Below are 14,229 nucleotides of genomic sequence, written 5' to 3'. Positions count from 1 at the left end.
ATCTGTTGTATCCTTTAATAAAAGAAGTTCCAGTTCCCCAATACATTTCTGTGGCTTGATTATATCAGTTTTCCCTCTGTGATTTTAGTTTCTGGCATCAACCATGTTTGAGAGGCAATCTTGTTTTCCCCAATATTATTAGGAATTTATAAATTTTATAGTTTATTCAAGTTACAATTACTGATAAAGTGATTAGAATTGTGTGAAAACCTAAACTATCCTCAGTAAAATCAACAGCATTTTAGCACAGCGATATTTACAGAAATATAGTTAGTATTTATTGCTTCCTCCAACTGTAGGAAAGCTAAGATTCCTACCAGTTCCTTTACAGATGAAAAACTGCTTCTGGTCCCCCGCCTTGCAATCTTGCTTCCCTTCGCTTGAGGCCCTGTGGAGAGGGAAGGGGCTGCTCTGTGGGAAGCAGAGAAGGCTGCAGAGCAAAGGGTTTCTGGCTGCTCGGGGACAGGTAGAAGTCCTCCTAGCTAATGTTTGTCAATCTTGGCCGGTTGGGGAATTCTGGGAGTTGAAGTGGGCACATTGGGAAGGGATCCTCTCCTTAGCAGTCCTGGGAGGCGGAGAGTGACTCGGCTCTTGTGTTTGTCTCCATCCAGGCCCCCTGCGCGGCGGCGTTCCCATGTCTCAATGGCCCCCCTCCCGATGTCATAGCGTCTATACATTAGAAGCGGATATGAAGAGTGACGTTTCTTCTGGCGCACCAAAGAGCCAGGGAAACCTGAAGGGGATCCTCTTGAACCCTCCACCCTCCGAGGCGGCCAAAAACTTCCCCAGGGAAGAAGTTGAGATGATTGCTAGCAAAGTGGGGGACGAATTCTCCCACCTCTGTGAGGACACCCAGAAGCAGAAGGACCTGAACGGAAGTCGTCCCACGCAAGAAGCCATTGTTGTGAGTAAGAAACACAAGAGCCAGCAGGCTGGCCCTTCCTATGCTCCGAACTGTGGGGGCAAAGAGACACCCCCCATTTTAGGGACTAGGCGGCACCTTGAAACACAAAGCGAGGACGACTCTTCTTTTAGCGACTGTGCCTCTTCGCCTTCATCCAGCTTGCATTTTGGAGACTCGGACACAGAAACTTCAGACGAGGACAAGGAGGCGGCTCCCATGCGGCAGGCTCGGGCTGTCTTCAATGCCTCCAGTAGAATCCACGGTTCTCGGCCACAAAAGTGGCCCCGGACAGAGGCGGACTCCGTCTCAGGGATATTACTGAAAAGGCCCTGTTTCCACAACAGTAGTTCTCGGAGAAGACTTCCCTATAGGAAGCGGTTTGTGAAAACTAGCTCTGCGCAACGAACACAGAACCAAAAAGAGCGGATTTTAATGCAGCGGAAAAAAAGGGAAGTCTTAGCTCGGCAGAAGTATGCTTTGCTGCCCAGCTCCAGCAGCACCACTGAGAACGACCTCAGCAGCGCCTCCTCGTCCAGCTCCTCCACCGAAGGAGAGGAGGAGCTCTTTGTGTCAGCTGGGGAGAACCACCAAACCAGCACTGCGGTTCCCTCAGGTAAAGATGCCGCTCCAGGTCTCCCTGGCTGGACTTTGCCGAACCGTTTGCCCCCCCCCTCCCTCCCCTGTCAGTGCCTGCACCTGGGAAGGGAGAACTCGGCCAGAGGGCTTGTGTTCGGATCACTATTTCCCAACCTTGGCAACCTCCGGAGGCATGGGCCCATGCTGGCTGGGGAATTCTCGGAGCTGACGTCCACATGCTGTTGCCAAGATTGAGAGACGCTGTTTTGGGTGGTCCTTGCTGGTTCCCTGACATCTCTGAGCCCTTGGAGAACAAGTGCTGGTCAGCGGAGTTCTGCAAAGCCAGGGGAGCCAAGGACGGACGTTCTTTCTCCCCCTTTCCTGGGCGGGGGGGGTGGTGACAGGATTCATGACAGTAAGGGGGAGAAGGTCACGTGCCAGGATTCCTGGCCCTCCCAGCTGTTACTTTGTCCGGTTCCCCAAAGCAGCTCCCTATTGTGACACGGGGTCTCATGATGTTGCCCCTGCTAAACTTGGGCAGACATGGGACTGTTGGTGCTGGGGCAGGAGAGTGTCTTAGCAGTTCTTTGGATGCTACAGCAGGAAGGTGTAACTCCAGTTGTGTACAATTACTTGAATTCATAGGGTCCAAGCAGGGCTTCTAATGGGCTCTCTTGCCCTGACAGTTCATTTCCTGTCTGATTGTGAGCTGGAACGGTCCTGGACACCCCCGAAAGTATTCGGAGGAAGAGAGTGATGGCCAGAACCAGAGGTTGCATTGCTGCTTTTATCTGGCTACTCTGCCTTTCTCGGTAGATCCCTTGCCACCCTGGCAGATCACTCCTAATAGAATTTGTTTTAGATTTCCCCTTTTTCCTTTGCTGCTCTGTTTCAGGGAGCCTTGATGAAGATGTTGTGGTGATTGAAGCGTCTTCAACTCCCCAAGTAACTGCCAATGAAGAAATCAATGTTACCTCAACAGACAGTGAAGTAGAGATTGTCACTGTGGGAGAGAGCTACCGGTAAGAGGCCCACTTGGTTCTTGAGGCAGCTGCGGGATTGCCTGCCCACTGGAATTTGTGATCCTTTCCTCAGTGAAGAAGGCAAGATCTTGTTGAGAGACCGAGATGGAGATCCCTCAAGCAAACTTGTTTTACCCTCCTTCTGACAATTGGAATATCTGCCTTAATCGAGAGCAGGGGTGTCAAACTCGCAACGTGATGTGACGTATCGCGACTTTTTCCCCATTGCTGGCAATGGGGTGGGCGCGGTTTCGGCATGACGCATCCGGCAGTTTGACACCCCTGCTCTAGAGACCATGCCAGGGACGATGTTGTCCTTGGCTTACAATCATTCATTTAATGACCATTCAAAATTACAATGGTACCGAAAAAAGTGACTCACAACCACTTTTCATGCTTACGTCTGTTGTAGCATTCTCATGGTCACATGATCAAAATCCATCCATTTATGACGGGTACAGTGAGCTGGGTCATGTGATCCCCTAATAACCATGTCGTAAGATAGGGCAAAATATGCCTACCAACTGTCTTGCTAAGCCATGGAAATTTTTGTTATTGTAAGTCGAGGCTACCTGTAGTTACTGCCCCTTGCCACTCTCCTTCCTCCTTTCCATCTGCTGGTCACCAGGAAGCAGCCCCTGCTGGAATAAAAGGGAGGGGGCTTTCTGCAACAGCTGCCGGTTTTGATTTTTGAGTCGGAGAAAGCTCTCGTTTCAAACGGGGGTGATCTTCGTAGAAGAATCCCGCTGGAAAGGTCATTCCCAGAAATTGGAGTGCTGTTTCCCCTTGATGGTGGAATTCCTTTCTTTTCCATCCACGGATGTTGGCAGTTGAACCAGTCGTTTTGCCAGGGGGGCAGCGCTTACGTGGCAGAGACCCTGGTCACCTGCCCTGGTTTCAGCCTGCCAACCCTGCTTTTGGAGGCTACAAGCCGAGGCTTCCTTTTCAGTTCTGACACTTCCTGTCTAGTCTAGCAAGGCGTTCTCTGGGTCACTGCATCAGTGGAATGAGGCGTGTTATTCACTCAGGCTGGGGAAGGGAGAGGAGAACTGCAGCCTTTTAAACTGCCTGTGCCCCCTTTTTCTCGCTCATTATCAGATCTCGATCCTCGCTTGGGCACTCTAGAGCCCACTGGGGCCACAGCTCGGGTTCCCATGCTGCACGGTCAGCAGAGCAGCGAAACCGCAGCCGAGTCTCCACGGTTATCCAGCCCTTGAGACAGAATGCAGCGGAAGTCGTGGACCTCACGGTGGATGAAGACGGTAGGTGGCCGAGATTCTGAGCCCCAGATCCTCCACCCCTCCTTTGCAGTCCAAAAGCTTCTCCGGGGTCACTTGGTGGAAGTACTTGAATTGCAACTGCTACAAAGGGCTGTCCGCTCCCTTCGGAGCATCTGGTACTTGTGCCAAGAAATGCATTCTGAGCTGCCAGTGCAAACCACCACGTCTGTCCTTCGTTGTAGACCCAGCAGTGGTGCCAACCACCTCCTCCAGAGTGAATGTTCAGGCTGCCAGTGCTGCTTCTGAGAGCGGCCCCCCCGCCCCCTCCTCAGAGCAGGTCCCCGGAGGAGCCTCGAGCATCTCCAGCAGCCAGCCCTCCTCGCAACCGGAGCTCTCGGCTCTCCTGTCCAACAGCAGCAGCGCAGCTGGTATCTCCACAAGAGGTAGGAAGCAGAGGTCTCTCTTCCCACAGGAGCCGATGGCCCAGAGCAGGGGTAGGCAACCTTGGCTCTTTTATGACTCGTGGACTTCAACTCCCAGAATTCCTGAGCCAGCATGGCTCAGCTTGGAAACCTCTCCCTTTCCCCTCAGCATGGCTGGCTCAGGAATTCTGGGAGTTGAAGTCCACGAGTCATAAAAGAGCCAAGGTTGTCTACTCCTGGCCCAGAGGGTCCTATCCGCTCTTTGAAGTTGTGATCCTGTCGCAGCTGGAGGGACATTTGTGTTGTAGTTTAACACATGGAGGATGTCAGTGGGATTTGTGTGTGTCTGTGCGCTGATCCCAGGAAAATGACGTGTCCTGATACAGCCATGAGCTTCTTTCTGCTCGCTCGGAGGGGAGACTCTGAGTGACAAGTGCAGGCTGGGTTTGGTTTCTGCCAGGCAAGGAGGAGGGCCTGGTTGCTGAGTGAGGCCACTGATGGACAAAGAGCTGGGCTTTGCACTTGTCCCCTGCGTTGGGACTGAAAGGGATCGAGGCATTCTCTGCTCTTACTGAAGAAACAAGCATGGCCCTGTGGGTGCCACGGGGGGGGGAACCCTGGCTCAGGGATGGAGGGTAGAGGGCACGTGAGGACCGTGCTCTAAGGTCGGAGAATGCCGAGCCTTGTAGGGGAAGCTGAATGCTGGGCAAGACAATCGGGCCGCCCCAGGCACGGGGGCCCTGGCCTGTCCTCATTGGCCCGCCTTCAGTCTGCTTGTTGCACAGCTTGCCGTGTTTCCCCATGGGCTCTCGGCACCCTAACCCTTCGGATCGCTTCAGCTCAGGCCCGTGTGCTTTCCTTCCCCATGGCAGATGGCACGAGAGGAAATGCCTCCAATCACGCTCTGGAACCGGGGCCCCCAGCCATGCCCAGGCTGCCCTCCTGCTGCCCCCAGCATTCTCCCTGCAGCGTCTCCTCGCAGAACCAGCATGTCCTGGGCCCGCCTCCCACCAGCTGTTTTCAGCAGCACAGCCACCACTTCCAGCACCACCACCATCACCACAGCCCCCACGCTGGCGTCCCCCTTTCGCCCCCCTTCAGCGACTCCAGCTGTCCCGTCGACAGGCCTCCCCCTGTTCCGGCCCCCGGGGGGCCCAGCAGCAGCGCTGGCACTGCCTTCCATGACCAGGCAAGTTGGGAGGGTGGCCCCCTGGCCAGGAGTCTGTGGCCGGCCGTTTCTTTCCGTTGTTCAGGGCAGCCCCTGGCAAGCATCTTCCAGGCTGGCGTTCGATGCAGCCCTCCCTGAAGAGAGGTAAGGAACCCTGACTGGCTTCCAGGGACGCTGCCATCCGTCTGGGTGCCCTGGGGCAGAACCACTCACCGGCCCATTCCTTGGATTTCTCTTTCAGAGCGGCTGGAAGGGGCCCGTTTGCTGAATTGGGCTTCAGAGGGAGGGAGGAGGACTTGTGCTGTTGCATTAATGGCAGGAAAGCCCGATCAGAGCGCAGCGTGATGCGGTCTGACCTCCCTTCGTGCTAGCTAGGTGTGTGTTAACCGCCCCCCCTCACTTTCCCTCCTGGCCGCTCTCTCTGTGCAGCAGGCCCTGCCGGTGGATCTGAGCAGCAGCGGCATCAGGAATCCCGGGGGCGGCTCCTTCCATGGCGCTTCGGCCTTCGACCCCTGCTGCCCGGGCTCCTCCTCCCGGGCCTCCTTGTATGGGCACCAGGCGGGGGCCGCTGCCAGTCAGCCCATCAGCATGGATGGCTACAGCCCAAGCATGGTCCCCCAGCCGCCGCCGCCCCCCACCCAGACTGCTCTGTCCTCCTGCCGCCATTACCTGCACTCGCCTTGTAAGTGGGGATCTTGAAAGGGTGGGGAGGGCACCCTGGTGGGGTTGGCTCCCCCCAAGAAGTAACGGGGCCACTCTTCTCCCTCTGCTTTCAGATGCCTCCTTGACGCGGCCCCTCCACCCTCAGGCTGCAGCTTGCCCCCATTCCCATGGCAATCCCCCTCCCTCGGCACCCCCTCAGGTCCCCCCTCAGGTGGACTACGTCATCCCTCACCCCGTCCATCCATTCCACCCCTCCATCTCCTCCCACACCTCTTCCCACCCGGTCCCGCCCCAGCCCTCCCCTCACCCGCTGGCCAACGCAGCGGCCCCCATTCCTCAGCCCCTCCCCAGCGCCCATCCCCTCCCTGCGGCCGTCCCCTCAGCCCAGCGGCTGCACCCTCACGAGGTGATCCAGCGGATGGAGGTCCAGAGGAGGCGCCTGATGCAGCATCCAACGTAAGTCAGCCAGACGGTAGAAGGTCTCCCCCCTCCTCGCTTCACCCCTTTTAGCAGGAAAGGTGTTGGGTGTCCAGTCGACTTGGCAAAGCCCAGCTTGACCATTTATGTACTTAGTATATTTAGAGGCCACCCAACTTCAGAGTGACTCTGGGTGGTTGACACTTAAAAATTGTTCACACACACACACACACCATTGCAGTAAGTGGAGGCCCCTGCCTTTATCTTACCCGTTGATGCTTCCTTCCTTTCCTCCTGGAGCCTAAAGTTGAGGTCTGTGCTCTTTGTCTTCCCACAAGCACCACCCCTGGGGGAAGATAAGGAGCTGAGTGTGAGGCTGCTGCCCAGAGACACTGCCAACCCCTCCGGGCTCTCTGGAGCTGCAGAAGGAAAGGCGTGGGAGGCATAGCAGAAGGCAGCCGCTCTGTAGTGCTAGGGGAGGCTGAAGACGGCCTGAGCATCCTCCTTCAGCTAAGGGCTGCAGAACTTGAGAAAACCACTGCCAGCTGCAGATGACCAACGATGGCAGCAGCCTTACTCTGCGTCAGAAGCCTTCCGTCCAGTTTCTGGATTTGGGCAAGAGAGGAGGTCCAGATAGGACTTGTAGAAACTTAATCCTCTTTTGGATACTGAGAAGTGGCCCAATTGGCCTTAGAACATCAGTCATTTTAGAAATGCGCAAACTCTGTAGACAAATGGAAGCTGCATTTCCATCACACGCAGACACAAGCTACCTTCTTTTCCTGACTGCTCAGAATCTTGTCTGCTAGCTGGATTCTGGCCAGCCAGGACTGCCTTTTTGATCTTTGCTACACCTGATCAAGGCTGGTTGAGGCACAGAGCTGGTTTGGGAGGGGCAGCCCATGTGTGAAGGCAGCGCTGCAGTGACCGTGCAGGGAGGATCTCGCCTGCTCAGACTCCGGGACCTGGGCAGGTAGAGCTGTCAGCTTTTTCTTCCCCTCCAGGCGAGCACACGAGCGGCCACCCCCACATCCTCACCGGATGCATCCCAACTACGGCCACGGCCACCACATTCACGTGCCACAGACCATGTCTTCGCACCCTCGACAAGCGCCGGAGAGGTCGGCTTGGTTAGTAACAAGCATCCTTTTCCCTGCGATGCCTGAATGTGCACGCCCCATCCTAGACATCCAGGAAAATGGGGATGGAGTGGGAGAGACCCTGCCCCGCTTGGGGTGATTCAACCCAGGGGGTGTTGGAATAACTTTGCATCACTTATTGCTGAAGCTGATTTTAGACCGGAGTCACCCATGTGACACATCCCCCATCCCGGAGGGAGGTGATGGGGAAGCTGGCAGCCAAGGGCAGTCAGAATGAATTAGAGGCAGCCTGGGATTTTTCAGGTCCAAAACAGGCAAAATCCATGGACTGATGCCCAAATCCTATGCAAGGTTTTCCTTGGTGAGCAAGTGAAAAATGCCTTGGCTTCACATGGACTTTCTGTTTGGGTGCAGGGAACTGGGCATTGAAGCAGGTGTGACCGCAGCCACCTACCCGCCGGGCCCGATGCACCCACATTTGGCCCACTACCACACACCCCCTCGGCTTCATCACCTGCAGATTGGTGCTCTTCCCTTAATGGTAAGTGAGACAGTTACAAGCGGCTCCGGAGGTCGGTCGTCTCATGCCAGGTTCATGGAGAAATCTGGGCAGGCTACCTTTAGTGACAAGCCCTCCTTGCCCCCCCCCTCCCCCAAGGAGACCAGGCCTGCCTTAAAATCAGTGTTGATAGGAAAGTGCCCTTACAGGATAAAAAAAAAGAGGGATGCTCTGACTCCAGTTGGCAGGGGAACTGAAGCCCACCGGTTTTGTCTCAAATTGAGAAAATAATTAAATTCTCCAGTAGTCCATTGACCCTCTGCATCTGATTTATGCTCTTAATTCAGTCATCAGTTTTGACGGCTGGATTAGAAAACACCCTGATTAGTGTGAGAAAGTCAGGAGTTACTAATTTGAGCTACCTAAGCAGCCATATTTGGGGTTGAACTTGATAGATGTGTTTTTGGTGTTGTGCCTTTCCCAAGTCAAGGGTTGTAGCTGCCTTCGTGGAGAAGGCAATGCTTGAATGGGAAATTGACAGCTGGACAGGGGCTTTCTTTAACAGACTTGGAGTCAAACTGAGGTTTTGCAGCAGCTTTCTTTCCTGTTGATTTGGGGATGGGAGAAAAAAGGGACTTTTCCCTTCTGTGTTGTGCAGGAGAGGAGGAGAATCCCGAACAAACTTCTCTTCAGCCACAGCTCAAACCAAGAAAAATGTTGGGCACTTTCTTCCTCACGGACAATATCTGAGACAATTGGGAGCTGCTTTGGGCTGAGTGGGATCATAAGGGACGTCGTCGTCTTTGGTACTTAGCAGCTTGGAGCATCGTTGGAGCACTTTTGAGCTGTGGCATTGAATTTGACTGAAATTGCTCCTGGGGAGAGGACGAGGGCTGGGTGGGAATTGACTACAGTAAAGCAGCTGCAGCCTCTCTTTGGACTCAGCCGGTGGTTGAGCCCAAAAAATGGCTGATTGGGGGAGCTGGGGAGCCAGTGGCTTTTTGGACACTCTGTGACCTCTGGAGGGACAAGTAAAAGTCGAGGGGGAACGTGAGGAAGCCTGTAGAGACATAGCCAGGGAAGAAAAAATTCCTGGTTGTAGCTGGACAAAAGCTCTTTGTCATGTTGTTGCTTTGCTAGCAGGCAAAGGCAAACACATTACCCCAAGGCAGCTGAATCCCACATTAAAACTGTTCAAGACGGAAATGGCCTCTAGCAGCCAGTTGAATGATTCGTTGAAGGTGGGAGACGCTCTGTGCTCTGTTGCGTTGTGGATAGGATCTTCCAGATGTGGATGTTGGGGCTGGGCTTTGCTTGGAGGGGGCCACTTTCACTCAAGAGTTCGGTTGCCTCTGATCTCACTTGAGCTCTGGAGGGTTTGACTTTCTGAAGATGATGCTGGTCACTTTGCAGCATCTTTGATTTGTTATGGGAGGTGCCTGCTGCATTCTGGCTTGTTTTATGGAAGGAGGAGGAGTTTTATCTGGGTCCATATTCGGGGAGGCTTGGTTCTATTTCTAGGACAGTAAAGGACATTTTTGGGGTGGTACTTCAGGCCTTGTTCCATTATTGGGAAAGTTCTTGGATGTTGAAGGCCACCATACATTTAGCCTTGCAGGTAGCTCTGTCTGTTCGTCTGAATTATGGTCTTCTGAAAAGTAAGAGGCTGGCTGACCGAGGAGAGGGTTCATGGGGGTGGAACTATTTTACTCCTTCTTACTTTACAGTCATCTGACTGTGACGCAGGCCCAGAGCACCAGTCGGCACTTCCAGGATAGTTGCACAAGCAAAGTCCTGCTTGAGGGAGAACTTGTTGAACTAAGCCCAGCCTGAGCGGGATGGTCTCTCCCTCCCTGAAGGATTCTGCTTCTGGTTGGGCGCCATGACAGTCAAGCAGCTTAGGGAGAAAAGGAAGGGATGCCATCAGCCAGACCGAATTCCTTCCCTTTGCAACGGGAACAGTAAAATACTTGAAGCTGCTCTGCAATTAGATTTAACTCCCTTCTGCTATTTAAATAGGTTCCTGACATGGCGGGCTACCCTCACATCCGTTACATTTCATCGGGATTGGATGGAACTTCATTCAGAGGCCCTTTCAGGGGCAATTTTGAGGTTTGTAATAGAATCACCCTCAGCTTTGTTGCAGAACTTTTGTTTCAGGGAATAAGTGGGGAGGGACCATGTGGTTTTGGTTTTTCGCAATGTCCTTGGGTCTTCGTTGTGGTTTGGGGACAGGTAGGCACTCCAGCTTGAAAGGGCTTTTTTTCTGGCTTCTGCAGCAGCAGCCACCCTTCACCGCAAGGAGCACCTGGCTGGGAATGTTAAGTTGGCTCAGGGAAGGGGAGAGTTGGTGCTAAACGGTCAGTCCCTCCTCCTTGGGCCTGCGTGTCAGTCGGTTACGTGGCAGAGAGGAACTGCAGTATCAGATGCAGAGAGTTAATGAATTCCCCGGCCTAGTTTATGACACAGGGAGGGCCTTCAGATGAACCGGTTCAGGCAAACGCCACCATCCTTTCCCACGGAGGGTGGGATCGTGAAATGCAGCCCTTTCCCCACAGTCTCCACTAAGCGGTCTTAAGCAGCCCTGGAGTGAACCATCCCACCCACAAGAAGGGAGTCTCACTCGCTGAAATGACTGATCTCCCGCAGCTTTATGGAGGCTGCCTGCAGTCCTTGGTGTTCGGAGTCTTAGGTCTCCAGGCCCTCCGTGTGAGCTGTGCTCCGTTGCCTCACTTCATTCACCTTTAGGACATGGGAAGCCGAGGACAGGTAGAGTAGAATAACAAGAGTTGGAGGTCTTCTAGTCCTGTTCAGGCAGGAAACCCTATACCATTTCAGGAGGCGGGGCCAGGACAAATTCTCCCAGTAGAGCCACTGAATAGTAAAAGCTGCCCAGTATGACTTTTCAAATAAGTTGCATGTTAATTAAATTGGAGAGAGAGCACCAAGATGTCAACAACTTTTGTTCCACTTTGATTCCAGGAATTAATCCATCTGGAAGAACGTTTAGGAAATGTGAATCGCGGAGCTTCCCAAGGAACCATTGAAAGATGCACTTATCCCCACAAGTATAAAAAGGTGAGAAGATCTCAGAGGTGTTTGAAGAACTTCCCCATTGATCGTCCCAAAGCTCCTCTCTTTTCCTGTAAAGCCCCCCCCCAAAGGAGACGCTTCATAGATTCCCGTGTCTCAGAATCTCGCACGCTGCTGCTTTTCTAGAAGGAGACAGATAATCCCAAATGCTTTCTAGATTCCAGGTGTGGAATCTGGCTGCAGAACCTGCTTTTCCACCAGGAGGGCCAAGCCGGGCACTGCTTTGTGCCTGCTTTTGTTCATCTAGGAACCAACCCAGGCCACCCAAATTGGCCTCTTATTCAAATTGTTGATAATTGAGTGAGAAGGGACTCTGCCCGCTCTTCTTTGCCCACCTTGCTGCGTTGAGCCTCTGGTTTATTTCTGGTGCTTCTCTTAAGTTTCCTGCGTGTAAATGGGAGATTCCAGCAGCTCCTTTCTTGATGGTTTGGGGCACGGGTTGTGCTGGGAATGTGGTATCTAACAACTTCCATTGAATGAGCAATGAACGTCTGTTACTTGGAAAACAATAAAAAAGCATGTCACATTTCACAAATAATAACCTTATAAATAGGAGGCCTGCTCCTGAAATCAGAGAAGACACTGAAGCTCTGATCATGGAGCTTGGAAAACTAAGTTGGGAGTAATTGCTCAGTTGTCAGCATTTCTAGCACCAGGTTGTGTTACAAAGAAACAAAACTGAGATTGATTGAGACAGCTTATGTGTGAGCGAGGGCCTGAACTTTTAAAAATCAGCTCTTTCATGTCACTGTGAGAACATAACGCAGCTTCATGACCCGCCTGCGTGAGGTCATTCTTCCCCCCAAATGTGCCTTGGGCATTTTATAGTTGCAGAGACAAATGAGCTTAACAATTAAATACTACAAAAAAGATCCTATTCAGAAATTAAAATTAAAAAAGAATTTGGATCAACCCTCTCCTTCTCCCCCAAAAGAATTCAATTTGAAACAAATACCTGGATTGTCAAAAAATTTATTGGATGCTGAAATAATTGTATCGGAAGTTGGGAATTCAGAAATAGTTGGATAAATGTATTGTCCAACTTCAATTGTATATTGTTTAAAGTACCATGTATGGGTTGGGGGTACATAGTGGATTGATGTAACAAATGATAATTGTGTATAAAACAGACTTCATTCAGTTTGCCAATAATGTCATCTCTGCTAATAAGGTAACAACTGATTGGTTCTCACAGAGGAAACTACACTGCAAACATGATGGGGAAGAAGGAACTGAGGAAGACACCGAGGAAAAGTGTACCATATGTTTATCTATATTAGAGGAAGGGGAAGATGTCAGGTAACTGAATAGGACAACTGTTGGAAATATTGAACTAATGTTGTGGGTCAGGTGTAGACCAGGATTCATTTTTGTAAAAGTATACTGCAGAAGGTTGGAAATTTAGAGAAGTGCAGGCTCTAGCCAGCTGTGACCAGTTTGTCTCAAATACCAGAGTGGGTGGTTCTCAAAAAATTCCCCTGGGCAAAGAGGAGAAACAGTCCATTCTTTTTGAGGCTGCAACTCCAGGACCAGTTTAAAGTACCTTGTTTTGCAGGTACTGGAGGTACTGGAAGTAAAAGCTGTTTTGCAGGTACTGGAAGTAAAAGCTGAGGAAGGCTTAGTTGTTTGCTGCTACAAACTACTACAAGAAATTTATTTTTTAATTTATTTTGCCTCTTTGCGGTCTATGTCCTAACATAATAGCCAGCGCTTCCCAGCTGGAACTAATCTCTGGCCCTGGGTGCATTTTCACTTTGCAGTTTAACTCTTGTTCTGAAAGAGAAATTATCTCACACAACTTGCCCTGTGTAGTCCTTTTGCCAAATTTAGCCATCTGTGTTACAACAGCTATACTTCTGGAGAAAATGCTCTATCAAGAGAGACAGCTTTCCTAATCTGTTAGAGAAAAACAAAAACTTGATCCATTGGACAGCATGTGCACTTCTAATCCTTTTCTTCCTTTGTTTTTAGACGCCTTCCGTGTATGCATCTCTTCCATCAAGTGTGTGTTGACCAGTGGTTAATTACAAACAAGAAGTGCCCCATTTGCAGAGTGGACATTGAAGCTCAGCTGCCCAGCGAAAGTTGACAGGCTTTGGCCTCCAACTTCTTGCTTTCCTCCTTCACACCCATATCCTTCTGGGTACTGCAGTCAACCAAAGATGGCATGACTTAGCTGTGCAGTTGTGGGAAGCATTTGAACCTGCTAGAGTGCCGTTTGTCTGCTCTGTGGTATACCTAATGCTAACCCTACAGTTAGTGTATTTATAAAGCTTATTTTTGGTTTGTTTGTTTAGCCCTTTCAGATTCCTAACTGGTTTTCCTTGTCCTTTTGCATGGATCGCTCCCGATATTGCATTTCTTTGCACATATTATGGGCTTAGTGACCCCCCCAAACTTGCAGGCAAGATTATCTGCTTTAGAAAGTAGAACTGTGTGGTCCTCCCTCCCTTTTTTATTTGTACCGAAAGTCAACTTTCCAGAGTATGATTTCACTCATTACTAACCTCAGAGTCCTTAATTTAATCAAGTTTCTTAGTTTTAAATGTATAAAGATCAAAGGATATTTTTTTTAAGACATTCCTTAATTAGGAAAAAAAGCTGCTGTATACTTGTGTGGGAGAAAGGCATGAGGGCCTTGTCCTGGGCGAGCTTTGTTAAAAAGAGCATGGCCGGGGCTGCCTGCCCCACTATCTGCACCATCAGTCTAACCTGGAAGCCTTGCCTTCACATCCTGTAATGTCAGACTAATTGGAACGTCCTCTTGGATCACATTTTTATGTTCTTAAACCTTCAGCACAATGCAGATATCTTTGAATGTCAATATTAAAAACATTTAGACTGCTGTCTGATTGTATGTACCATTTTCTTATGTCTAGCCATTCAAATCACTAACATAAAGTTTACTGCTGTGAACAGCTCTACTGAACACTAAATACTGGATTTCAATTACCAGTAGCTGCACTGTAGATAGATGCAGGCTGAATAAAACAAGTACTAGGAGAACGAGGAGAAGAGCAGGGTTGTTATCTGTCTTTTGTTTTCATTCCTCAGTCCTGTGTTCATCTGCTGATCTACACAGAACCGGTTTTGTAAAAAAGGAAAAACTCAGCTACGGGACGAAACCAGTACTTAAAATAGCATT

The 14,229-nt window shown here is 51.0% G+C and overlaps 1 protein-coding gene across 5 annotated transcripts; it reads left to right on the top strand.

The window, feature by feature from the left end:
- Positions 1–634: 634 nt before the first annotated feature.
- RNF111 (ring finger protein 111) lies at positions 635–13,192 on the top strand. 5 transcript variants are annotated; one of them, XM_015811044.1, is made up of 13 exons: positions 635–1,517; positions 2,376–2,502; positions 3,601–3,764; positions 3,965–4,165; positions 5,017–5,333; positions 5,745–5,994; positions 6,089–6,431; positions 7,397–7,522; positions 7,907–8,033; positions 10,011–10,103; positions 10,974–11,069; positions 12,280–12,383; positions 13,056–13,192. In XM_015811044.1, exons 1-13 carry the CDS (start codon positions 635–637, stop codon positions 13,171–13,173), a joined length of 2,949 nt encoding a protein of 982 aa, XP_015666530.1. In that variant the 3' UTR covers positions 13,174–13,192. The 5 variants fall into 5 exon arrangements, with proteins under 5 accessions (XP_015666530.1, XP_015666529.1, XP_015666528.1 ...); XM_015811043.1 differs by having other exon boundaries at positions 5,742–5,994; XM_015811042.1 differs by having other exon boundaries at positions 5,742–5,994; positions 12,256–12,383.
- Positions 13,193–14,229: the final 1,037 nt, after the last annotated feature.

Source organism: Protobothrops mucrosquamatus, unplaced genomic scaffold (genome assembly GCF_001527695.2).
Source record: "Protobothrops mucrosquamatus isolate PMUCROS unplaced genomic scaffold, P.Mucros_1.0 scaffold27, whole genome shotgun sequence".
Taxonomy (NCBI): Eukaryota; Metazoa; Chordata; class Lepidosauria; order Squamata; family Viperidae; genus Protobothrops; species Protobothrops mucrosquamatus.
This window is presented reverse-complemented; position numbering and strand designations above follow the sequence as displayed.

Coding starts and splice junctions, on each gene's coding strand:
- RNF111 (XM_029283153.1), top strand. CDS start 635: ATGTCTCAATGGCCCCCCTCCCGATGTCATAGCGTCTATACATTAGAA. Junction 4,166..5,016: donor AGCTGGTATCTCCACAAGAG/GTAGGAAGCAGA, acceptor TCCCCATGGCAG/ATGGCACGAGAGGAAATGCC. Junction 10,104..10,973: donor CTTTCAGGGGCAATTTTGAG/GTTTGTAATAGA, acceptor CTTTGATTCCAG/GAATTAATCCATCTGGAAGA.